The 27945-nt window shown below is 38.9% G+C and overlaps 1 protein-coding gene across 3 annotated transcripts in view; it reads left to right on the top strand.

Moving 5' to 3' along the window:
* Positions 1-24329, top strand: part of TTLL7 (tubulin tyrosine ligase like 7) — an 80714-nt gene extending 56385 nt beyond the window's left edge. For 2 of the 3 annotated variants that reach the window (XM_087960536.1, XM_026678451.2), the window contains exons 15-21: positions 91-280; positions 1420-1691; positions 2014-2142; positions 7650-7730; positions 11521-11681; positions 13045-13218; positions 22374-24329. In XM_087960536.1, the coding sequence (XP_087816662.1) occupies positions 91-280; positions 1420-1691; positions 2014-2142; positions 7650-7730; positions 11521-11681; positions 13045-13218; positions 22374-22488 (1122 nt within the window). In that variant the 3' untranslated portion in view covers positions 22489-24329. Of the gene's footprint in view, positions 1-90; positions 281-1419; positions 1692-2013; positions 2143-7649; positions 7731-11520; positions 11682-13044; positions 13219-16983; positions 17169-22373 lie in introns of all 3 variants that reach the window. The other variant, XR_015748621.1, reaches the window with a different exon arrangement.
* Positions 24330-27945: the final 3616 nt, after the last annotated feature.

Raw genomic sequence — 27945 nt, 5'->3', positions numbered from 1 at the left:
AGCATTCCTTGCAGATTCTAAATCAGGTTGAATTGATACAAATGAAGGCTGAGCAGAGGCTTATTACATTCTTCCTTTTTTCTCTTTCAGCCTCTGTATTCGATGCCAGAAAGTGCACAATTCATGAAAAAGAACAAGAATGACAGCAGTGGCAGTAGTCATGAAAGCAGCAGTGACATCTCTGAATGGGAAGAGGAAGCTGAGAAAGAAGATGAAAATGGGAAGAAAGAGAAAAATGTCACATTTGATCTCGAAGATAGGAAATTAATAGAGCGATCCAGTAAGTTATATGAATGGAATTGATTAATTTTTATATTAATTTTTTTTAAAAAAAGAGATTTACTGGTCATTTAATTTTATAAGACCGCTTGATTGGGAATGTTTTCTAAATGTGCAATCTGTGATACCTTGAAATACTTCAGAAATTAATACATGCTCTGTTGTTATGGGGAGGCAGAACATTTTTGTTATAATAAGAATTAAAGCACATTCCATTTTTTTTAAACCCACTCGTTCCCCACATGCCTGTTGATTGTTTTTCTCAGTCCTCATAATTTAACAGCAAAGAGACTACAATCCATCCCAATTGGCTCTATTGGCTGGGATTGCTGTGAGTTAATTCAGCATCCTTAGTCTGAACTGAACAAATAAGTCAGGCAATTGGACTAACAAATTTGGTGGAGTAATAATATTTGATAATGAGCAAAACGCAGGAAGAGAGAATCCAAATGAAGCTCTCACAGCACCGAAGTCTGTATTATACATGGCTTAACAGAAAGCTCCACTGATTATAATTCAGGAGATATTGAATTATACCATAACATGCACAATTAACTGAGGGAAGATTTTGAAAGAGATTGTGGGTGGTTTTGTTATTAGGTCTGTTTTGATAGCATAAGTGTTAACACCTGTGTGTGTGTGTGTGTGTGTGTGTGGAGGGGGCAGTGTGTGCAGGGTGGCGATACAAAGGACAGGGCCAGGATGTCTCTTTCTTGAATTTAATGGAGGGAGGGAGTGAGTGAGTGAGTGAGGGAGAGGAGGGAGAGAGAGAGAGAGAGAGAGAGAGAGAGTTTTTTTTATAGGGATAGGAAAAGTGAACCATTTATACTCCCGCTAGGCAGTATAGGTGAGTTTAGAGAAATCAGGTGAGTTTAGAGAAAACTAAATTCTCTTAATTATACTTTTTGATTCTCTTTCTTTCCCCATCAGTTTTTGCATAGGTGCATGATAGAAGTTCAGGGTATTGGAAAATAAGAGACAGAAACGTATTTAGAGGCCACTTGCAACATTGGGTTGAAAAGTCAAAAAAATCCACACAAAATTCACAATATATCCTGAGTGTGCAAGTTTGGAAGATTTTTTATTTAGTCTATATTTGTGATTTGGGAGAGGAGTTGACTCTTTTGTATTCATTTCCAGGCAGAATGCACTGGAAGCAGCCTCTTAAAAAAGTCCCATCTTATGTGTCTGCCGCCTCCTCAACTAGTCCTATCCGGCGTTCTGTAAGCTGCCCGCGATCCATTTCAGCTTTGGCTATGCAAATGCAAGCTGACAAACGCCCTTTCACAACCAAACCATCAATGCACCTCTCTCGGTCATCACTTGCGAACAGGTCACACTCTTTAAACAGAGGTCCATCTACTATCAAAGTGTCTCACACTGCCAACCCAGGTTCAGTTCATTCATCTGGGGTAAGTTAGCAAAGCATGTTTATTTTGTAATAACAAATATTTAAAGAAGTGCTCAAGTGGGGAGGGGGGAGATGAAGAGCAACGAGATTAATTATTTTATCATCCATTTTTGCTCTCCAAACCATTATTTTGTTTAAACTCAAACTCAAAGCCCGCAGGCCTTGAGTTTGACACTCCTAGTTCTCAACCTGTTAAAGAGCTACCTGTTCATTCAATTTCACATGGAAAGAACTGACAATTTAAACACTGAATGGTTTTGCAGTCTCTGGCACTGAAACAGATTTTTTTCAGCTCTCTCATACCCATTGTTCTGACTTGGCAGGGTGAAATGCAGCAGGGAACAAGGGAACAGGAAGAATTATTGACAAAGGAAACTTTAGCCATTTTCAGTGACATGAAGATACGATACCCAGGGAAAACAAATGAAGAAGCAGATCTGATCATTGACGATGTAAGTAGCGCAGAAGAACATTGTCACTAAGGCAAACTTTGCCATTGCAGGTGAGGTGGTGGTGGGGCATTGCCGACACCATGTTTTGCAGCGATAACCGAGTGATAAACAGGATGGGACAAAATATTCTCACAGAAAATTTCCTTGGAGAAATCGGAGGTGTTGATTGATTTGATAAGAGCGTTTTTATCCCATTCAACTGCCAAAATGATTTATATGTAATCAGTAAACAAGGTACATTCTGCCTGCAAGCATGGAGGCAGCCAAAAACCTGACACACTTGAAAGTGTGTGTGTGTGTTGTGTGTATGTGGGGAAGTATAGGAATAAAAAAAAAAGTCTCTGGCACATGCTTATCAAGCTAAATGGTAGTTCTTGCAATGACGAACTGGAATGGAAGCAGTTTAGGGACGGGTAAAAAAAACACCTTGAAGCCTGTTTTCAGCAAGTTTGCAGTTTTCCTTCCCTCTCTGAGATGAAACCAAATGGGAGGCTTGTTCTTCTGAAATCAGTACAGCACAAGTACAGATAGTCCTCAACATAATGACCATAATTGACCCCCAAATTTTCATTGCTAAGTGAGACATTTATTAAGGGAGTTTTGCTCCATTTCACAACCTTTCTTCCCACTGCTGATGCAGTTGTTAACTTAGTATCACGGTCCTTAAGTGAATCTGGCCGCTCCATTGACTTTGGTTGTCAGAAGGTCACAAAAGAGGATCACATGATCCCCAGGAGATTGCAACTGTCATAAATGTGAGTCAATTGCCAGGCATCTGAATTTTCATCACATGACCATGGGGATGCTGCAACAGTCATAGGCATGAAAAATGGTCATAAGTCTTTTTTTTCCAATGCTGTTGTAACTTTGAACGGTTTCTAAATGAACTGTTGTAAGTTGGGGACTACTTGTATTCCAATCTGTAAACAGTGTAGATCCATGATGGCGAACCTATGCCACGCGTGCCGGAAGTGGCACGCAGAGCCATTTCCCCTGACACACAAGAGCTCGCCTGGAAGAGCCCCACTGTACATGCGCGCGTGTCGCCGCCGCCTGACAGCTGATTGTCGGGTGTCTTGCGCGCATACGTGGGGGGTGCATGGGAGATATGTGCATGTGTAGAAATGCGCAGCGCACGCTGGGGGTCGTGGGTGCATGTGGAGAGACGTGCGGCGTGTGGAGGGATCACGCACGCATGCGCAAATAGATGGCACACAGGAGTGATTGCACGGGCATGCACAGAGATGTACAGTGTGTGACAAGGGGAATTGCGCACACGTGCAGGCGTGTGGCATGCGGCAAGGGGAATCATGCGCATTCGCAGAAGCGTGGCGCTGCAAGGGGGTCGTGCGTACAGGTGCAGGGTGTGTGTGTGGGGGCCCCAGCATGCCTTGCCTTCTGAGTGCTGGCACGCAAGTGCATGACGCGCCTGCAATTATTGGCACGGGAGCCGAAAAAGGTTTGCCACCACTGGTGTAGATCATGGGTGTCCGTGCATGTGCATTGAATGAAGAGGAATTGTTTTAGGTCACATATATAATATATAATATAGTTAATGGTGTATAAATCACATAATGTTAAAAAAGTTTATGATCTTGTGGGACTGCATTACTAGCTGTCCAGGGCTGTGGGTTGGACATACCTGGTGTAGATGGAATGTGGATAGCTTTTCTACCTGACTTGAATTTTTTTTAAAGTCATGAGGTATTTGGGATCTGGGAATGGAAAAAAATATTTTCTTTGGGGCAAATTGCTGTGAATATATAGTATGTAACCTGGCTTGTTTGTGTGAGCTACATACTTTTTTCAAACTAACAGCTTACCAGTTGGGGAAGATACAATCTAAGCTAGAAAGTCAGGTACTAAAAAGTTTTTAGAAAATATGAATGACAACTCAATTATTGCATGTCTTTGCTAAAGCAGTTTTACAGATCAAAAGCTTATGCCACAATCAAGTTAACTATTCTTTAAGATGACACAAAATCCTTTACGTATCTTCCATAGCTACTACATGGGACTGTTTTTCAATTAATAATTAACTTTTGGAAAGATTGGCTTATTTCCAGAATATTGTTGCACTATTGCTTTTTTTTTTTTTTTTTGGTGTGGGCAGAAAGGCATCTGAATATAATTTAAATTGTTGGAAGTTTCCATCCTTGGTGGAGGGAGGAGAATATAAAACTTCTTTTACTTTCACATGTAAATTAGCATCGATATTGTTAGTCTTTCAGCATATTCCTTTTAAAATAACATACACTGCTCATAAAAATAAAGGGAACACAAAAATAAGACACCCTAGATCTGAATGAATGAAATATTCTCATTAAATACTTTGTTCATTACATCGTTGAATGTGCTGACAACAAAACCACACAAAAATTATCAATGGAAATCAAATTTAGCAACCCATGGAGGTCTGGATTTGGAGTTACACTCAAAATTAAAGTGGAAAAAAACACTACAGGCTGATCCAACTTTGATGTAATGTCCTTAAAACAAGTCAAAATGAGGCTCAGTAGTGTGTGTGGCCTCCACGTGCCTGTATGACCTCCCTACAACGCCTGGGCATGTTCCTGATGAGGTGGCGGATGGTCTCCTGAGGGATCTCCTCCCACACCTGGACTAAAGCATCCCCCAACTCCTGGACAGTCTGTTGGTGGATGGAGCGAGACATGATGTCCCAGATGTGCTCAATTGGATTCAGGTCTGGGGAACGGGCGGCCCAGTCCATAGCATCAATGGATATTTACTGCTGACACACTCCAGCCACACGAGGTCTAGCATTGTTGTGCATTAGGAGGAACCCAGGGCCAACCGCACCAGCATATGATCTCACAAGGGGTCTGAGGATCTCATCTCGGTACCTAATGGCAGTCAGGCTACCTTTGGCGAGCACATGGAGGGCTGTGCAGCCTCCTAAAGAAATGCCACCCCACACCATTACTGACCCACTGCCAAACCAATCATGCTGGAGGATGTTGCAGGCAGCAGAACGTTCTCCATGGCGTCTCCAGACCCTGTCACGTCTGTCACATGTGCTCTTCACCTTTCATTTGTGAAGAGCACAGGGTGCCAGTGGCGAATTTGCCAATCTTGGTGTTCTCTGGCAAATGCCAAACGTCCTGCATGGTGTTGGGCTGTAAGCACAACCCCCACCTGTGGATGTCGGGCCCTCATACCACCTTCATGGAGTCTATTGCTGACCGTTTGAGCAGCCACATGCACATTTGTGGCCCGCTGGAGGTCATTTTGCAGGGCTCTGGCAGTGTTCCTCCTGTCCCTCCTTGCACAAAGGCGGAGGTAGCAGTCCTGATGCTGGGTCGTTGCCCTCCTATGGCCTCCTCCACATCTCCTGATGTACTGGCCTGTCTCCTGGTAGCGTCTCCATGCTCTGGACACTACGCTGACAGACACAGCAAACCTTCTTGCCACAGCTCGCATTGATGTGCCATCCTGGATGAGCTCCACTACCTGAGCCACTTGTGTGGGTTGTAGACTCCGTCTCATGCTACCACTAGATTGAAAGCACCGCCAGCATTCAAAAGTGACCAAACCATCAGCCAGAAAGCATAGGAACTGAGAAGTGGTCTGTGGTCACCACCTGCAGAACCACTCCTTTATTGGGGATGTCTTGCTAACTGCCTGTGCTTTCCACCTGTTGTCTATTCCATTTACACAACAGCATGTGAAATTGATTGTCAGTCAGTGTTGCTACCTAAGTGGACAGTTCGATTTCACAGAAGTGTGATTGACTTGGAGTTACATTGTGTTGTTTAAGTGTTCCCTTTATTTTTTTGAGCAGTGTATTTGTGCCATCTAGTGGCACAACTGGAATAGTACTCAGTAGAACTATCTATAGCATAGTATTTTAAAATAAATGTTATGTTTCAAAGAAATGCTTTCACATCACGCTATGTTTGCAAAATTTTGCTTCCTATATCTGTATAGAAAAATGACAGCTATAAAACAAAACAAATAGAAAATTTGTTTACACTTAGGAACACTTAAGAAATTTCCACTTGAGCATTTAGCAAATTCAGGAGCAATGGGGATCTTTTTGAATTGCTAATTCCTAAATAGAAATGTGCAGTTTAGAGCAATGTTTAGAAGAGGAGTGGGCATCTTTGGTCTATTTAAAAATGAGCCATGAGATAGCCAGTTTTTTTTATGATATTTAAACTGTCCATAGTTCATGGTAGCAAATTCAAAATGGAACATCACAAGAGCTCCAAAGAATTGGGTGCATAAGTCTCCAAAGAATTGGGTGCATAAGTCTCAAATTGACAAATGATTTCAGAGTAAATAATGTATGTGCAAAATATTGGGGTAAAATATTTGAAACATCACCCCTACATTATTGTTATATATTAATGACATTAATAAATAATATTCTATCAATGAAGTACTAACATAGCATGCAAGCATTCTAAAAAAGGAAATTCCATGCCTCAAATCATTAGATAAAGAATTACTCTATTTTTTATAATCCAGCAATTCAGCGAACACTCTTAAACTAATTTGGAATGCAAGGTATAGTTTTTATGACCAGCCCTCAGGGTTGACACAGTAGAATGAAAACAAAATTTAAAAAATTCTAATCAAAATTATTATGAGTAAGATGAGATCTGCTGAGAGAGGACATACAATTTAATTATACAAATCCATGGAAGAAAAATATGCATAAGTAGAAGGGTCCCCCCCCCCTTTATACAGTGCTAGAACTTGGAGTCACCTTTAAAATTAAATGTGGAGGGATTCAAGACGAATAAAAGACAAGTGATTTTTTTTTAAATTTTGCATAATCTAGGCAAAGTGTGGAATTGATGGCTATTGGATATAGAAGTGGTCTTCAGTTTAAATGGTATTTAAAGGCACATTCATGGAGAATCCAGCTATTAATATTGGTGGCTATAGCCTGAATCAGAGATAGCACATCTTAAATGTCATATAGTAAAAGAAGGAGATTGCTTTCCTGAATATGTTTGTGAGTTTCTTGAATGTGTTTGGTTGGCCACTGTATGAACGGAGCTAAGTGAGCCCTTGATCTGATCTAGAAAGGTAATGTTTTTACATTAGATATACTTATCTGACAGGTGAGATACCTTGATCACATTAGATACCTGCAGCTGCAAGTACCACATCTTTGAGATGCATGTGTAACATTATGATGAATGTACAAAGGGGTGGGCCCATCGTAGTGATGGTGCATGATGCATGATGCAGATTTTGTGAGACCGACTAATTTGACCTCTTTATAGATACTGTTGCGTCATGGTTAATTTGCAGGCAATCCTCAGATTTGTGCATCAATTATTACGATGTTTTTACTTTGGCATAGTGGGCAATGTTCTCAGTAGAGCAGTCTAGGTGAGAAGCAAATTCAATTGCATTTGACATGTTACAGTAGACAAAATGAATGAGTGAAAAAATGAGCAGTGTGTATAGTTAATTGATTAGAAACTACCCCATTCTCCTTTCTAACTCAAATTCTTTTGTCCTTGATATAGATAATGGATAACTGGAAATACCATAAATCAAAAGTGGCATCATATTGGTTAATAAAATTAGACTCTGTGAAACAGCGAAAGGTGAGTAGCAACTTCTTGTTTTCACTCTCTGTTAACCATGTGAACAACTACCATGTTTCTCATAAAATAAGGCTGGCCCTTATTTTTTTTTGAGCCCCGAAGAAACAGCTAGGCCCTGTTTTCGAGGGGTGACTTAATTTCTCCGCATGCACACCCCCACCTAGAGCACCCCATGCGCAGACTCACCTCGCCACCAGCCGCTTCTATAGACCGATAGAAGCACCCCACGGGCAGAGTCACCAGCCACTTCTATCGGCCATTAGGAGCGGCCTCATGGTGAGGCGTGGCTGCCCACGGGGTGTCCCAACGGCCATTAGGAGTGCCCCACGGGCAGCCACACCTTGCCACGAACCCGCTTCTATCGGCCGATAGAAGCAGCTGGTGGCGAGGCGACTCTGCCTGCAGGGTACTTCTATCGGCCGATAGAAGCGGTCTGGTGGCGAGGCGTGGCTGCCTGTGGGATGCTCTAGCTGAGGCTACCCGCGGGGTGCTTCTAATGGCAAGTTTCCCCTCCCACCCTTCCCCCCCATTTCTCTTCACCTCATGTTGTTCAAGCAATGTGAGAAATGGCAGGGAATGCATGGTTTAAATTGACCCAAATTTTGGTGATGGGGCTTAATTTCACCACATGCCTATAAAACAGTGCTGGGCCTTCCTATTGGGGAGGGGCGTATTGTTGGAGAAACACGGTATATTAGTCATTAGTGCTTTATTAAGTCCTGCCCATACTGTACCTTTAAATTCAGGAGTCCTCCATATTTTTAAGAATGAGTATCAGACAGACAGAGTAGTGCTGTTTCTTCATTTCATCTGAGCAGGTGGCACATTCCAGAGTAATTGTATTGCTGTGTCAAAAATAAGAAATATTTGTGCTGTTTCATTTTTCCTTACCTTGTCGTGCCCACAATTGTGCTTACTAGTCAATTGTTCCCAGGCTTGAAGCCATCCCAACTTGTATTTTCCTGTAGGTGGTTAAAGGAGACCCCATTAAAAACATCATCATATCTCACCAGTTTTCTTCTACTGATTTAAGTGAAATTTCAATACACTGGTTAGGTCAGGATGACATACTAGATCATCATGTAGAAAGTGCGTTCTTTTGGAGAAAATATGCCTGATACCGGAAGAATGAATATTATCTGAGGTACAATTAGCTTCCTAACTTCTTTTGGCAAGGAGACGGTTCTGTAGGCTTCTCTGTATTTAAACCTAATCTTGTTTTTAAGATTAGCTTTGACACTGACATTGCAGTTTAATGTGTGTGAGTACACACTGTGACCCCATTGAAAAAAACAATGCTTTTTATAGGAGCAAGGACAGGTGCTTAAAAAAAGGAAGAAAAAACAAAGAGAAAGTGGCGGTATAAAATATATATATTTGCAAGATATCAGTTAAAGACAATATATTGGAATTTTGACAAATCAGAAATACAAACCAATATTTTGGTATATATCTACTTAAGGATTAAGTTAATGGAAAAGTTGTGTCTGTGGCTAGATCTGCTCTGCTGTACAAAAGGTACAGGACACATAAGATAGAAGGGTTTTTGGTAGCCATATCGTGGGAGGGCTGGTATAGAAACTTGCTTTTGAATCTGCTTCCATTGTATTAGATTTGTGACCATAATTGTTATGATCATATTATCTTGACTTGGCGAGTTCAAAGAAGGGTATATTTTTGGAACATGCTGTCAATAGATTAGTGGTAGAGCTATTTGAGGTTTTGCAGTTCTTACAGAATATGAACATGTCTGCAAAACCCTGCAGTCACTATATGCAACACAAAACATCTCTGCAAATAGAAAATTGTTTTTTTGTCCCTGTAAGTCTAAGTCTAAATTCTGTTCTGCTGCATTGTGTATAAAATTACCTGTGATTTCCAGGCATTTGTACACCCTGGTATGTCCACCCTTCTGTCTATATTGCTTTGGGCAGAGTTTCTAGTCCAGGAATCCTTAAATATTTTTTCTTTAAATCCAGCCTTTATTTTAATTCATTGTCAATTAGCCTTAAAACCACAAAATAGTTTCTGCAATGTTCTTATATTTAAAGTTCTACATTTGATGTTGAATGGAATATGTTGGTCCAGTATAAAGTCTATGAATCTCTTAACATTCATTTACAGAAAATCGAAATTGATATGTTAATTGCAGCAAGACGTGGGTCTATGACATCTAGTCAATGCTGAAAGGAATTGAAATAAGGTCATTACTGTTCTAAAGTAGAAGGACTTGGTTTCATGTGGCCAGTTTTGATTTCTCTTCGAAAGCTTTGTATATATCTCCAGCAGTGAGGTCTGCATCTAAGTGGCCACATTTACTTTAATAGGCCTTTAATAGGCCTGTCCTATGTCATTTAATTACAGAAATCAGTCCTTCATATATTACATTACTGAATGGTAAAGTACAGTACATATCCATCAAAAAAAGAGAGAAAGAAAGAAAAGAAATACTTCAAATAGACTAACAATGTGAGTTGCATGGCTTACGGGGGAGGAAAGGGCCCCGATTCCCTTCATTAGCTGCAGCTAGGAACATAGTGTTTAAAAAGAGAGTTTGTGCACAGTAACTCACGGGAAGCAAATTGTGAGTTATCTTTTGTGGTCGAGGCTTATCTGGGTTCCTGGTGTCTTCCCAAGTGTGTGTGTGTTTTGTTGGCCTTTGAAGTCTGCAATTTCTTATTCTTGTCTGTCCAGTTAATTGCTGCAGCGTGGTTTGTGTGGATTTTTATTTACAGTTTATATGTACTTTGTTTTTGCACTGAATTTCCTTCATTTAAAGACTGTTTTTGGGAGAGTTTTTTCTCCAGTCAAAGGTAACTGGACATTGGGGGCAAAATTGGAGGTATTAAAGGGACTTTTCTTGCTTATGTGACTATGTTGCCTTTGTGCCACGCCCTGGATCATCACATTGGATATGATTTTAGGTAGAAAAATAGAATCTACAAATAGTATTAGCCTTATAGGAAATCAAGAATGAATATTGAAGTGCAGAAATGTTAGAGACTGTCTTTTTTTTTAGCAGGTTGAATTCAGCATTTGCTTATGCTTGGAATACCAGTGGCATGAAAACTTATTAATCAGGACACTGAAATTAGATCACTTGAATTTGTTCCCCTTTTGTACATGTCAGGCAGACTTTTTCTCAGTTTGAGGCACTGATGTACTGATTCAAAAACCTCTTCATTGTCATTATCATGATCACTGAAACACTGTTCCGGAGGTCATCTCATGACATCAAAGATTTATAGCCAATCAATACTGTGTTTAGTTGGCTTGGGTTGCAAATGGGAAAAACAAGTTTCCTTTGAATTCGACCTTTATCAGAAAATGCTACAGCTCGACAATCATGGTAAATGGAGTCAAATTTTGTAACTCTGGAAGCAGTTGTTTTATACCTCCTAATAGCAGTTGTTTTATACCTCTGAAAATAGTTCTGGTTTATAAAAGAGAAGGTCAATTAAAAAAAATCCTTACGTTTCTAGAAGTTGCCTCATCCTTTCCTTTTATATTTCCTTTTCTTGTGGTTGTAGTGGTAGGAATTGACTTATGCCTAATAAATAATTTATAATTGTTTGGAGTCACCTTGGACAGCGTCTGAATGTAATAAATAAATAAATAACATGTTTTTGATTGCATATATTTGATGTAATGTGCAACAAATGAAGTTCTAAATGTGTATTTTTAAAAAAATTAATCCATCCTAGAACCTGCAAGATAATTTTCAAATTGCTTTCTAAACTGTTCCATAACTTTTATTTATTTATTTTGTCGATGTAATCTTTTTTTGTAGGTTTTAGACATTGTGAAAGTCAGTATTCGCTCTGTCCTGAAGCATATCTGGAGAGTTTCAGATGTGGAATGTTTACATTTGTACCGACTTTTTAACCGTGTGTTTAATCGCCTGCTCTGGAGCCATGGCCAAGGGCTGTGGAACTGTTTCTGTAATTCAGGGTAAGAGTATACACACTCACAAAAGACAGACACAGAAATTGTTTTTCTTGAATAAAAACAAGGCTCCTTCTCTTTTGTGACTGCTGTAGATTTATTTTCCTCATAGATAATTGAGTAATAATGTTGACATTTAAACTTTCTCAAAAATATTCATTTCTCTGCTTTCATATTTTATATTCTGAGTGTTGGAAAGGTTATGGGTGCAGGACTTTTTAATCAAGACAGAATTGCTTAAAATCATAGGCATGCTTTTTGGGGAAGTAATGATTTGAATTAAAATTTTTACACAAACACATGCACAGACTTTTTGCTACTTTGGTTGCTTGCTCAGCTCTCGTGTTCACTAATCATCTGGTGGTCCATAGGCAACAGTCATCCTGGCAAGAGATGATCAGAGCTGAAGTTGATCAGATCTAGAAGGTAGAAAGCTGCTCTGGAGTCAAAAGCAGAAGTAGCTCCTATCTTCTATATATATAAAAGTGAAATACCACTCACACATCATCACAAAATCTCCAAAACTGTAAAGCCTACAAACTTGAAATTTGGCACATATGATCTTCTTGGCTTCTAGGTGCTCACTAAGAAAGGATTTTTCAAAATGACCATCAGAACATTAGTATATCCTATATTATTTTTAACATGCTCTGATGCTAAGGCGTTCTACTGTTCCCCACATGAAAAGAAATCTGTTCCAAATGCAAAACACAAGCAGAGGAGAGGAGTTTCAGTTTCAGTTTTAGTTTCACAGCAGTAACCAGCTTTAGTACAGAACAGTTGAGCTAAGCCACACCCAGTCTCCTTGCTGTCTCCTTTTTGCTCACACAGCAAATACTGTTTCAGTTTCCAAACAGCCCTCAACTCTCTTACACACTGACAGGATGCTAGCCAGATAAATACCAATGGATGGTGGTAGGCAGAGGCAGAATTTTTTTCCCTTCTTTTCCTCCCCAAATACTAAGCCTGACCACATAGTTTTGTAGAGAAGCCTGGGTATCGAGCTAGTGTCTCCTGAATTACTTTTTGCTCCTTCCAGAGCAAAATGACAATGATGCTGGATTTCAAGGCCATAGTTGCTGGGAATAAAGCAGAATACAATCCCCATCCTAAAACTCTGTTCTCCTCAACAACAGTTTTGCCATAGAAACTGACTAGTGAGGCCTTTGAAATACAAAGGCTGAATTATTAATTTGTATTTTCCTATTTCCCACCAACTGTGGGTGAAACAGTACCAGCTCTTTACTGTAAACTAACAAGGTCATACATTAATTCACTTCCTTTTCTGTAGCTAAATTTCTCACGTAAAGATTTCAGATTGTCATTTGTGGTGGAAAGCATGAGGTCATGTCTGTTTCCATGCCAACAGGAGCTCTTGGGAGACAATATTCAGTAAAAGCACAGAAGCTGTGACTGCCGATCAACTCCAGTGTTGCCAACGAATCGTTGAACTTTGTAAACAGTGCCTGCTAGTGGTTTACAAATACTCGTCTGATGTTAGAGGGACCATCTCTGGAATGAATTCTGATTGGGATGACACCAGGTATGTATGATGCTGATATTTGACATTTTGTGGTCTGATGTTAAAAACAATGTAGGGGATGCAAGGGTGTGATTAGGCTTCCATATTGTTGGATTTTGTGGCAGAATCTGTTGATAACTAAACTTTAAATTGAAAATTTAACTTTTAATGTTTCATTCCAGTGTAGTAACTCCAAATCCAGCAGTTTACATGTGTTTAAAATGATTCTTATGAGAGCCAGTTTGGTGCAGTGATTAAGGCATCAGGCTAGAAACTGGGAAGTTGTGAGTTCAGTTCTGCCTGCCTTAATCACAAAGCCAGCTGGGTGAACTTGGGCCAATGTCTTTCTCTCAGCCCTAGGAAGGAGGCAGTGGCAAGCCACTTTGGAAAACCTTGCCCAAGGAAATTACAGGGATTTCTCCAAGCAATCTCCCATTATTGGACACCACTGAATGGAAGGAGTCCCCCCCCAACCACCCCCCCCCCCGCCGAATTCTTATATACGTAATTTGTAGCTTCCGATTGCTGCGTATACATTTTAGTGCAGGGACAGTCATTTTCTCCCCTTTGTTTTCTGAGGGGCACCAAGTTGGTGCATGATAATATAATGAAAATGAAATCCCAAGCTGGAATAGATTGGTGTAGCATGGATGAACATCTCTACCAATCCTTTTTGGTGGTCTTTTTAATAAGTAGGAGAAGAGATCTATTAGAACTTCTCCCAATTTTGAGCTAATTTTTAAAAAGCTGTTATTTGCAGTGAATGATCTGGAACAGTTTTACAACGATTTCTTCAACTAGTTAATAGTGTTCAGAATAATTTTTCCATCAGCTTCCCAATTCAGTTTTGAATGTTTTAGAAAGTAGAACACTTTTGGGTTCTATGCTGAAGACATCTTGGTTGATTGATCAGCATATGGATATTGATATCTGGGACTCAGTCAAAGAGATGTAAGGTCATACTGAACTTCTAAAAGAACAATAAACTTTACAAAATGGATCCTTAGGCTAAAATTTTATTATAATCGTCTAATGCTCAGAAGACAATATCGGCATCACAACCCAAAGTCATTTTTTTATTCTGTTAAATGATTATTTGGGCAAATTTAAGAGCAGCAACAACAATCAAGGGCTTTATCTGCTGTGATTCTGACTTAACTTATAGAATTTGCTGCTATACATTGTAGTAATAGCCATTGGTTTTAATAATCCAGCTGTGGTATACCCTTTCATTTATTTCTGGACTGATACTTGGCTATTGCTCATAATGATTGAGAACTTATAGGCCATACCTACCCCTGCTGTATATTGAGTAGTTGAGAATTACAAGACTATTATGATAAACTTTGAACTCCAAATAACCCATGCTACTTACAAGAAATCAAAAGGATTTTCCCCAAAGCATCGAATGTACCATTATTAGAACTGATTCTAGGCTAGATAGAATGTTATTTTTATTCAACAGACTTTCAAAAAGGACCAAAATTAAGCATAGGTATTATTTTTTTAGAAATATAAACCCAATATAAATTGCCTATAGCAGCGGTCATCAACCGGTGGGCCACGGCCCACTAGTGGGCCGTAAGAAAAATTTGGTGGGCCGCAGAGAAATCTCACCCCCAGAGCACCCCCCCCAAAGCAATTAATCCAGGCTGCGCAGAAACACAAGTGCCTGCGCCACCCACATGGCCCGCAGGAACCCTCCCCCCCACTCACCTTACCTGACAAACTTGCCTGCTAAATTGCTATTTTTCCTTTTTTGGACCATCATCTGTTCTGCTGTGCCGGGAGATTTAAATTAGCTAGGAAGCAGGAAATGGTTGGATTTCTTGCTTTCTAGCTAGTCTTTAGATCTTCGGCTCAGCACAGCCAAACCTCCCTTAGGACTGAAGGTTTGCTTGCAAGCAAATTCAGTGCAGACTCACGGCAAGCAAATTTGAGACTGAGCTAGCCGATGGCAGATAGATAGACCACTGAATGATTCTGTGAGCAACTCAATCTGCCTGCTTTGCCTGATTTTGTGTAAAAGTTGCTCTTTTTTATAAAAAAAAATATCAATATTTACATGCATGGTGTGTTGTGAGTTAATTTTGTGAGTTTGCTTGCTAGCAAATTTTATGAGTTTGCTTGCAAGCAAATTTTATGTGACAGACTGAGCTAGCCAATGGCAGATAGATAGATCTCTGAATGAATCTGTGATTCTGTGAGCAACTCAATTTGCCTGCCTCCTTTGCCTGATTTTGGGTAAAAGTTTCTCTTTTTTTATAAAAAATTCAATATTTATATAACTATTTATAATATTTACATACAAGCCATGCCCAGCCAGTCACATGACCACCAAGCCACACCCAAAAATTAGGCCACGCCCACAGAACCGATTAGTGGTCCCTGGGATCTAAAATTATGAGTTTGGTGGTCCCTGAGGTCCAAAAGTTTGGCGACTCCTGGCCTATAGAATTTCCTTACCATAGGACCATAGTAATCAGGATGTGGTACACCTTCAACATAGCCATTATATAGAAATACCCCACAGCTCTGATGCTGCGTTACTTCATTCCGAAATAATTTTAGTTGTGGTAAAAGCCTGCGGTAAATCCCCAAAATTCAACATGTTAGTGATCCTGCCTGCCTTATGCTATTATGTTGGAAAACACACACACACACACACACACACACACACACACACACACACACACACGGTAAAGGTTCCCTTCGCACATACGTGCTAGTCATTTCCTGCTCTAGGGGTCATGCTCATCTCCATTACAAAGCCAAAGAGCCAGCATTGTCCGAAGACGTCTCTGTGGTTATGTCTCAAGCTCAACGTCTTAGCCACTGAGCCATACATTTCCAGATGTTGGTCTCTGCATAACTTTTTTTAAAAAATATGGTAATAGTCTAATAAAAATGGCAATACTGTATCGGAAAAATCCAGGTTCAAGTCTTTCTCTGACTAAGAATTTTGAGTCAGGTGTTCTTTCCCTCAGCTCTTCAGTTTGACAGGCTTATAGTAGATAAAAAGAAGTGAGACACCATGTTAACCCATTTGAACTTCTAGTAGAAAGGCAAGATGTGAATGTCATGTAATAGACATATGCAAAAGTGTTCTGAATCCAACTCTTTTGAACCCAAAATCATTCCAGAAATCTCTGAATTCGCCTGTTTAATATACCAGTGTGGGCCGTTAGCCTGTTTAACGTTTAAAAGGGCATTTTAAATTGAACACAGTTCAAATTCGGAATGTTTGTCCTATCTTTTTAATGTACTAATTCTAATGCACAATAGTTATGCAGTTGCCTTTGTCAGAAAAAAAAGGAAGCTTCAGCCTTTTTGACAACTTTGAGAAAGAGGATGATGATTGCTGGCAGGTGTCTGTAGGGCTGAGAACTCTACGATGTTGCATAAAATTTGCAGTAAATCTCTACTCCCTTTAAAGATCCACCCTGACTTCTTCTTTTTTCCCTCTTATAACTGGCCTTTCTTGGAAATGCTCCAGTCTTTAATTTCCAGTTCTGAATGTGTAATTTCTTTCCAACAATTAACCATCAGACATTTGTTCATCAGTATTTCCTTTGGAAAGAACTGAAACTGTATACTCTTCAATTCAAAGCTCATATTAAATTATCATCAGGAACCTTCTTCTTCTTGTTTCCTTCAAGGAAAGTACAGAGTCTTCTTAATGCCCTAATCAAATCTGCTTTTCAAATAAGATATGGGAAGATTCAAATCCTTTGAATTCTTTTTTTTTTTTCTGTCTCCTTTTCCATACACAACATGGTTCCAAAGAAAATTACCACCTCAGGTTGAGTAATTTGAAATAATCAGAACCAGATATTGATGGGGAAACATCTCCACGATGAACCGTACTGCTGAGAAGCAACATAATTCAGGGCCAACATCTTCAGTTAAGAAGACCTTAGTAGCAAGGCTGGAAACAATCCTTGCCTGAGAAGCTAGAGAGCTGTTATAAGGTAGGGTTGTAGTCCAACATGTCTGGAAGGCACCATTTATTTATTTGTTTAGATTTAATAGGTCTACCTTTTCTCTAGGAGTTGTGAGTAGCTACACAGAATCTCCCTTTATTTTATCCTCCCAATAGCAATTCCAACCAAGTAGGTTAAAACTCCCAGGGAGTTTCCATGGCTGAGAGTAAACTTGAACCTGGATCTTTCTGGTTCTCATGACACACTGCATTTGCTTTCACGTCATACTGACTTGCCACATCAGAGAAAGTTGGGTTATACATAAAATGCTTTAACATCTTGACTCTTGAAACAAAGACTATTGATACATCTGTGACAAGCTGTAGAGAGCATTTAAAGCTTAGGAAGATTTTGTCAAAATGCTGCTCCTTATATTACAAGTTGTCCTCACTTAATGACTGCAGTTGGGACCAGCAACTCTGTTCTAAGCAATATGGTTGTTAAGTGAAACATTACATGACCACGCCAAACTTACCACATCAGTTCCACAGCAAATCATCCACAATCATGAAGTGCAACACCCAGTGACCACAAATGGCAACTTATTGCTGGCTTCTCCATTGGTGTTGCTTGTTGGAAGCCGGATGTGAAGTTGGCCAATGGCAGTCATGTAATTGCGGAACATTGCAACACTCAGAAGTTCGAGGACCAGCCATAAAGCTACTTTTTCAGCACTGTTGTAACTTTGAACAGTTATTTTAAAAGGCAGTCATTAATTAAGAACTACCTATAATTATAATTTTTAATCAGGGATGTAGTTAATGCATCATAACAATTGCTATCCTCAGATGATTGCCTTTTGGAAAAAAAATAGTATAGATTTCTTCTCTGCAATGCAGTTGTTATCTTTTTCTATTTTATTCTCCTATCCTGTCTAAACTGAAAGTAATTTAATAAAGAAGACTTCAAATCCTTTTCTCAGGAATTGTCCTCCAACTTTCCTGGCTGGATACATGTTTTCTAGGACAGCCTTTCCCCCCTACTCCTTAATTAGTCCAATTGAAATCCATTTTTATTTACTTACAGGATTTAAATTGGCGTCTATTTCATACAAAGATTCTAGGCAGTTCACAACAACCCATAATTAAAAGCATACATTTCCTCCCAGGTGCCAGATTGGACAACTTCACAGTTTAACCCCCACTTCTAGCCCGGTGCTTGGGGGAACAACCGGGCCTTCGCATATCCCAGAAGGCTGAAAAGGTAGCAATTCCTCTGAACTCTGGTGGGAAGTGTTACAGAGTATTGGGGCAGCCACTGAGAAGGCATGCCTCTGAGATTTTCATCCGATGGCAACATTTAAGGGAGAAGACCTGGAACTTTCCCCCAATTTAATCTAGGCAGAAACCCTTAGAGAGAGAGGCGGTCCTACAAGTAATCTGGCTCTGTGTCATGTAGGGTTTTAATCACACTTGCACTACACCCAGAAAGCAATTGAAAGCCAGCACAATTCATGCAGCAGTGGTGTTACTTGGGTATACCATAGGGTAGGGGCCCCCAGCCCCGGTCTGTGGACCAGTATCGGGTCACGGCATGCCAGAAACTGGGCCACGCAAACAAGTAAAGAAGCCCCATCTGTGGGATGCAGGCAGCTTGCAAACCACGCCTCCTTCGGTCCACAGAAAATCCTCCTTCCACGGAACTGGTCCCTGGTGTCCAAAAGTTGGAGGGGTGGTGGTGGCACTGAATGCTGCTGCATTCGGCATCAGTTGCAACTTTTGATGGTCTTTAAGCCCCATGTAGAGTACATTGCAATAATCCAAACAGGAGTTGACTGTTTGGATGGATAACTGTGAACAAAGGCTTTCTATTTGGACTATTCCAATGCATTTGACACATTAGCAAAGGCAAACTTAATTTTGCAAGTGATTATTCTTTATCTAGAAGAAATCAATAGCTGCAGCTTCTGGGCAGAACCTGTAGAGTAATGCATTACAAGTAGTCCTTGACTTAAAGCCATTGTTGGGCCTGAAACTTGTGCTCTAAAGCAAAGCAGTCATTAAGTGAGTTGTGCAAAAAAAATTTATGTTTTTTGTTGTGTTTGTTAAGTGAATCACTATGGTTGTTAAGTGAATCATGCAGCGGTCAAACAATTTCAGCTTCCCCGTTGACTTTGCTTATTGGAAGCCAGCTAGGAAAGTTACAAAAGGTCATCATGAGATCCCTAGATGGTGCAACCCATATAAATACATGCCCATTGACAAGTGCCTTGATCACATGACTCTGTGGATGTGCAGCAGTCGTAGGTGCGCAACTCAGTTGTAAGTGTGAGGACTGGATAATTTCCAGCATCTTCATAACTAAGATGGTCGCTAAAATGGTCTTAAGTTGAGGATTAACTATACATATATTTAATAGATGCTTCTTTGGAGGGGCAGAACATATATGGAATAGTAAGGTAAGATAAGGAGTTCCTGTGGATTTTACTTCATTAGTTGTTGCCAACTATAGGTGGTAATGCTCATCTCTGTTTCAAGGACATTGAGCTAACACTGTCCAAAGACACTTCTGCGGTCATGTGGCCAGCATGATGTCATGGTTTGCTGTTACCCTTCCCACTGAAGTGGTACCTATTTATCTACCCACATTTCAAACTGCTAGGTTGGCAGGAGTTAGGATAAGGACGGGAACTCACCCCATTGTGTGGTGCTTGGGTCTCGAATCTGGGCTGCAAGCTTTCCAGCTGACAAGCCTTGTGTCTTAACCACTGAGCCACTGTGCGGCATACATAGAATAGTATCTATATGGAATTAATTCTTCTAAACTGAATGGAAGTTTAATCTGTCATTGAGCCAGGGATTTTTTAATTTTATTTTAAAAGTGCTGAAGTGGAGAATATATTTAGCACTCTTGGTTTGTTAATTTAGAAGCATGAAGGCTTTAAGGAGGCATTTCTAATACCTTTATTAATGGCCATTTTTGATTTCTGTAAGTTACATATATTTGCTTAGTAGAGAGTGTTTTAAAGACTCTAGAATTCTTTAAAGCAATAGCTGACAATGTCCAGTTCTTTGCAATAACTGTGTATTAGGTACTCAGTCACTTGTGTCATGTAACTTAAAGCCAAATGTAAAAAGCATTTGGCAGAACAGTGAGTTGCTCCAAAATAAACAAAACAAACAACACATAGCTAATATTTTATCTTTGTTCATTGATGATCTAACATTAATCTACTTTGATCAAAAATCTTTCGTGCTTTTCCTGATTTACATTGCAGAGAATTATTTGAGTATAGCTTGCATATTCACATTAAGTCCTGTAAATGCCACTACACAGTTGACTTAACCACTATTGCCTGTCAAAATGTCCCGGAATTTCTCCTCTTCATTTCTGAGTGATAAAATGCCATAGTAAAGACTTTTATCACTATTAAGAAGTGTCTTTAAAATACTCCACTCCTTCTCCCTCTCTTCCCTTGCCCTTCACAAAAAGCTGCTTTCCCCACTGCTTTAATTAATTAATTAATTAATTTCCCCCCTGAACCTTCAAAACTTGTAATTAACGTATCCTTTCTACTGTGAACATATTTAAGGATCTTTGTATGCAGCCTTAGGGCATGAATTCTGCCATTTTACACACACCATTGGATTTGATCCGGGAGGAAAGGAACCTGAAATATAGGCACCGTTCCGCTAAAATAGGTCTTTGTTTGCAGCTCTTTCACGGAAAGCCTTTCATTTCTACAACCTGGCTTTAGCATATGCTCTCATGGCATTTAATCATTGTGACTCTTACAGCACGGTGCTTAGAATTCATCATCACATGATGTAACGTTTTCTAAATAGTGTGCTCTATTATGTGCACTAGTTCTAGCATAATCCATTACTTTTAACGTAGCTTCCACTTAGGGTAGGTGTTGTTTTTATACATTTTTAGAGCATCTAATATCTGCAAGTAATTATATAGCGTCAGTAATGGAAAATAAATTAAAGGGCGATTATTAGACAATTTATGATGATTGTTTCTAGGTTTTTATTCAAGTTCTGTTTCTGCTGGTGTTGCCAGCGATTTAAGTATATAAATCAGAGAGTCACTGATGAATGGTGAATTAGCGATTTGCTAAAATCATGATAATGAGGTGGTGGCTGTATCACAATTTCATTAAGTAATGATATGGTTTAGTCTAATACAGCAAAATTTGGTATTGATGTTTTGGGGGTCAGAGTTTATTCAGGCAATAATATATTCACAAAGCAATACAAAATGATTTACCTCTTAATTCTATGTCCTCCCTCACAGTGACCCTGTCATAATTTGGGATAGGCAGCATAAAGACCACACTGAATATGCTTGTCCTTTTTAAAGAAATATGAGGAACAATAGAATAGAAAAGTTGTTGAGGTCGGAAGGCTTTTATTCTTAAATGGCTCGTGTTTTACTTGCTTGTAAATCTTAAAAGTTTTAGAGGCATGTGATGGATGGGAAAAAGAAGTATTATGATTAGATGTTTCCAGTAAGTGTGTATGTAAATGGTAGTACCACACTGAATACATGAAGTGTGATGATAATGTGCTAAGCATTACAAATATATATTTTCCACAGAAATCATAATTTCTGGCCTGAGCACCAGGGAGAAACATGAATCCCAGATAATATATGGAGATAATATATCTGAATTCATTTCAAAGAAAAAGGATTGTTTGATGTACTTTCAAATATTATATTTCTTTATCAAATTTTAATGTTGAAACTACCCAATTTGGGAAGCATTTCCAAAGTACATAATTTATGTAAAAGGGCAATATTTTTTAACAGTAAGCATGATTGGGGTAGATTGTAGGGGTGATACTGAAATATAATTTTATCATATTTTATTTATATATTAAATTATTGCATTTTAATCCAATTTTATTTTAAGTCATATTTTATTTCAATTTCATTTTAAATCATATTTTATTCCAATTTCATTTTAAATTGTATTTTATTAAATTCCATTTTAAACAGTTTTTATCAGATTTTAGTAATAATTTGTGTTTGGAACTCTGCTCTTTGATATGGTCCAAGGGCTAATCAATAAAGTAAACTGACTGACTGACTGACTGACTATTATACTGATACTTGATTGGTCATATTATGATTGAATTGCATAAGTGTATGTCCCTCTTATAGATTATTTATTAATGAATACTTGTTTAGTTGAATTGAAGACATCTGTTAAATTCTTTTGCCTTCGTCTCTTAAACCCCTTTCTAGGTATTTACTACCAGGACCGTTGCAATTCATCATGAAACCCTCCACCGGTTTTGGGTGTAGCTCATCTGGAATGACTCGCTCGGTTTTGTTTACATCTAAATATGACCATTCCTGAAACTAAAAGGAACGTTATATTAATGGGCAATTCGCTTTATTTTTCTCCTCAAGTACAAATGTGTGACGGAACTGAACATAGATATTGTTATATATTTATTACCATATATAAGATGTAGCTCAAAAATCTGCTGTAAACACATAACATTTCTCAGAAATATAATAAACCTTATTAAACTGTTTACAGAGGTACGTGAATGTCCACATTTGCTAGATGACTAAATACATTTGTACTAAAATGATACTTTTGCTGCAGAGGCACAGAGGGCACAATCCTATACTGGAGATCTCTCAGCTGAGGGGCTGTAGACTTTAGTGGAAGCTCTGCCATCTGGTGAAATACCAGTTATGTTGCAATATTAACTCTTGTGCTATAGAGCTCTCTGCAGGCAGAGGTGTTCTCTTAATGAAGATACCTTTACAGAAAGGGTAGAGCGTAGCAGAGATAGGAGTTGAACAGAGGAGAGCCAACTTTGGTCACATCCCATACTAGTACAATCTGTGACCATGTTCCCACAGAAGGTGCGGTTTTTCTCTAGGTCCAGATCTGTTATGTCCTCTCCCATTGAACTTAATGGGAGGGGGGAAATCCATGAGTGCATCAGTTGTCTTGCCTATGTTGCCTATTTCTGGGACATATTGTGGCTCACAACCCAATTATAGCAAATTATCAGTGTGTTATCAAGCCACAATCAATAGGTTAATCACCGATCTGATGAAAGAATGCGTAACTTGGGGTCTATATTTGATCTCACGTTGCACACATTTCAGAGGGCAGAATCCTGAATGTTGAGGAACAAGAAGAAAGGAGCATTATGTAGAAGCAGCCCTTTATGAAATACTCATAAAGCAGATGGCCCACATTTCTCTTCCCCAAATCCTAACTGGCATTTTGCTTTGAGACATCATTAAACAGACTATCAAACAATCAACTTTGTCTCTGTGATGAGATGGCAGGGCAGAGTCCTTCATTCAGAGAAGTAAAGGAGGAAAAAAAACCTAGACTACAAACTACAATTCTGTGGTTCATTCCCCATTTACCCCAGGTAAAACAGGGGCAAGGAATGGGAAGGACTGGTTGGCTGCCAGATTACCAAAAGGGATATTTCAAGGCTCCAAAGCAATACAATGAATGGGAATACTGCATTGATAGCCAAAAGAATTGGGAACATCTCCACAGAGAAGCCAATGTCTCAAGGAAAAACCCACAGACCCCAAACAAAGGGATTTAAAAGAAGGGAAAGTATAAGAAAAAGGTTGTGAGAATGTGGCCAGGGTTCTTTGAACGTCCTAACCCTAATTTATACTCCTCCACATTATAGGTCAGTGGACAACTTACAGGGACTATTCTACTGGTCAAATGTCTCCAAGTCTCCATTCTCAGCATCATCTGAGTATAGGATTGCTTTGCCCAACAAAAATGACCTTGCAGGTCCTGTTACAATTTTAACTTATTTTATAGGCAGAATGTCTTTAGATTTGAACTATTTATGTAAAGCTTACTGTTTTTTTGCCCCCCTTCTCTTGTAGGGAGCAATATGCCATTAGGATTAGAAGATAAGGCTTAGGGGAATAAAGATGGTAAACTCCTAAATATGTTGTTTCTGTTTCACAGTTAAAGACACTTGTATAAACGCCGAAACCTAATGTACCTATTTTTAACTGAAGCGAAGGATAAGAAATGTGCAATTTTTATTTTTCAGTAAGGGCATGCTGAGACCTCTTAGTTAAGTGAAGTCAATCCTCTGGGTAAATTATTCAAGACCATCCGTTCTGATCCATAGCTTCTAGCTGGAGCGTTGTAATATTATTACTACTAATAAAAAACGGGCAGCAAGCATTTGTATTGGCTCTTTTATTTGTGTGTGTGTGTGTGCAAGTGCATGTGTATGTGTGTGTATATGTTGAGCTGCTTGCTTTCTTCAAGAAGATAATTTAGTTTCCAAGAATAAGTACTTTCTTTCTACCATATGATTGACAGTACAAATATCATTTTAAAATCCTTAGGATACTATCATATCCCTTTCAAATATTATATAATACACATTTGTAATAAGATACACTTCTGAGTGATGCAGTGGGTCCCAGGGACCATAAACAATATTCTATGGATTTTAATGGGAAGCGTTCATTTTTCAGAAGGAAGGGGAAAAGTGTGCCACTGCCAAAGTAACCGTTACGCTACCAAACAACTTTATTTATTAATCCAAGTTAACCTGCTTTTCTTCAAAAGCATTCTCAAAAAGAGCAAATCCAAAGTCGTAAGTGGAACGGAGAGAGCCCCAATGGCTTCCTGCATTTGGGATGTCATCCAGTTTTAACTACAATAGTGGGATAGTGACAGATGGATTATTTATCACTAGCACAATGAAGGCAGAAAGTTTATTCGCCACTTGCCTGAATATGTGAAAACTAGAAAACAAGTAATAAGGGCAGCTATATACTGTATTTTTCCATGTATGATACTTTTTCTCTAAAATATTTACCTAAAAATGGAGGGGCTTCTTATACATGGGGGGCTGGGAGAACTGCAGTTGCGAAACTGCCAATACCTTATCTCTGCAAACTACCTCACAAGGTAGTTGTGAAACTTCCAATTGCAGAGACAAGCTAGTTACATGGTTTCCTCCAATCATGTAACTGAAGTCAGCTGATGCTGTGGAGAGCGTGAAGCTAGTGCCCAGATGTGACAGGGAGCGTAATGTCGGAATGTTCTGAGCCCATAAAAATGTCAGAAAACAAAAAAAAATAAATACCAGTACCAGTAAGCGAATGTCTTACTCTGCAAAATAAATGTCTTCTATTTAATGTTTAAAATATTGATTTCTGAATTTGGGTAAGAAAAGGGGAGTGCCTTATACATGAAAAACTACGGTAATTTGCCTGGAGGGCCAAAGGCTTGGAGGTCAGAATGGATAGAATCAAATGAATATGCTAGCAGTTTTCTACTCAGTTTGAAGCCTTTCCATGTTTAGTTAAAGGCAGTCTAGTCAGCTTAAATATTTCCTGTCCTCGTCCTTTTTGTGTGTGTGCAAACCATTGTCTGGATAAAAAGCAGCTCCGCAATAAGAATTTTGAGGGTCCTGCTCCCCGTTTTATGTACAATATACGTCCATAAAATAAAAAATGAGAGTTTGCTCTATTCATGTTAAAAATCTCAAAAGAAAAAAGAAAGAAAAGCTGTTTTGGGATGGATTCAATGTAGTACATTAAAAAAAGCAGGTAAAGGCTGAAAAATTGAAGAGTCAAAATTAAATGCACAACTAAACATGTTGCCTACAAATGCTACTTAGGAAACAATAGAAACTTTAACAGATGTATTGTCAAACTTTTAAGACAAATGCTGGGTAACAGTTATGAATATTTAGGAATCTAAAGTGTATGCTCAGCGATTTTGGCATCAAATGATATCTTTTTGTAGCTTGTTCCTTCCTTTTGGGTACCATGAGATTTTTATAGTCTGGATCTATGACCATATTCTGTGGGTTGTTCCAGAAGGCATAGGGAACACAGCTGCCATTTTATTAGCACGCATCACCTTTTCCCTACTAACAATTGTCAAGAAGACACCCTTGAAACAACTAGTTCTAGCATTGGGTTTCGGGGCAATAGAAGAGAATATCTGTAGCACAGGATTGTAGAGTCTTTGGTGAAGGTATGGTTAAAGCCACTTTGTTTCCAATCCCTAAAGGGTTCTCTTTCAGTACTGGGTTGCAAATAATGAGAATATGCTTGAAATGTCAGCCTCATATGTAATTAACACATACCTTGACAGGCTCTTGCATGTGATAGATTAAGAGAGGGAATGCTGATTTCAATTATTCAGTTATACATAAAGTAATAAAACACAGAAAAATCATACCACAGCAGCCCTGTGTTGCACAAATCATTGTCGTTGCTCTTGAATGGTACAAATGCTTGCCTTCCAATTAAACATGCAGGCAAATGTGATCTATTTCTTACTGACACACATCTTCTCTAAGACCCTATAAGGGCATAAAGGGACAGCTTTGCATGTCATTAAAGTCAATAAAATTGAATGGCTTTTTGAGCGTGCTGGTTACAAGGTAGCCTCTTTCCAAAGGCTGCTTACATATTTTTCATTGTGTATTCTACATAATGACAACACCAAAAGTCTTAATTTAATGAAAGATTATGTTATCAGCATTTTTTTTTACTTCAACATTCAATATGGCAGATAAAATAGTAACTGGAAATATACTAGCAGCCCATTCTGTAGTGCTATAAGTCCTTTAGTAATAGGGATTTCACATATCTTAGGAATTATTTAAAGCCTGTCTTTAACTGGGAAACAGGAAACTGAATAATACACTTTTCATATCAATCTGAGTTTATTGATGGATTGTTGTAATGACGCAGTCGAGTTGTTTGATCATGAACAACTGAATCATGATGATCTTTATTGGAGTATAGTCTTGTATTTATATACATTTTTAGTTATCCTCCATCATTGGTTAACTTGGTTACTGCTTAACTTTCATTACTGTTTAGTACAGTAATCCATACAATTAATTATCTCTAGTTAAAGTCTAACATATGTTTACTTCCCCTCTCTAATCCTCCTTTATCCATAGATTAGTGACTTTGTTTGCTTGAGTTGTATTTGCTTGGAAACATTCTTTATCTGAGGTTTGCCATCCGAGATTGGAACATTCCTGCAATTACAACTCTACAATGGATGTCATGGATTGCAATAATTAGAGCCAAAAACTTTCAGTTTTGGAAGCAAATGGGTCTCTTGTAGAGTATGTCTTCAACATTCCATAATGCAACATTCTGGCACTGAAGTAATTTCAAGATGACAACTGAATTTTCCTGGACAAAACAAGCTAATCAGATGTCCTTTTGGCTGGAACCTTGATTAAGCAATATGTTTGTTGGGATGACCTGATTCTATACATTTCTATCTTTGATTATAATTCATAATTTCTCACTTTCAATTATTTTCTGTGGCTCCTGACAGTGGCCTTACATTTGTTGAATATTCTCTGAAGAACTTATAGACCTGTTCAAATTGTAATGTCAGCCCTGGAAGCCATAGTTGTATTAGCTATATATTTTCTTAGAGGCTTCGAGGCTGCCACAATTAGTGTCTGGGAATTTGGGAGGGGGGAATTCTTAGTGAGTAGTAGATTAGACTCAACAACATTCTTCTCAAAAGTCAAGGACGTGTCATCTTGCACCTGGATGGGAATGGGTGAAGGTTTGGCTTTGGAGAGAACAATGTTTGATTGGGCCATGTGATGGGCTGATGGATGCAGGGGATGCATCTTTGATTTTCACTTGGGAAAGGGAAAACCCGGAAGTTTCAGGTTTGGGTTTTCCTAGATGTGCCAAAATGAATTCTTCAATAAATTCTTACTTGGATGGACTTTGTCTCTGAGTACTGAATGGAGTTGGGGAGTTTCTTTGGAACTGTGACATGTAATGCATTTTG

Source organism: Notechis scutatus, chromosome 3 (genome assembly GCF_049901735.1).
Source record: "Notechis scutatus isolate UNSWTSFEM ecotype Mainland chromosome 3, rNotScu1.2, whole genome shotgun sequence".
Lineage (NCBI taxonomy): Eukaryota > Metazoa > Chordata > Lepidosauria > Squamata > Elapidae > Notechis > Notechis scutatus.
This window is presented reverse-complemented; position numbering and strand designations above follow the sequence as displayed.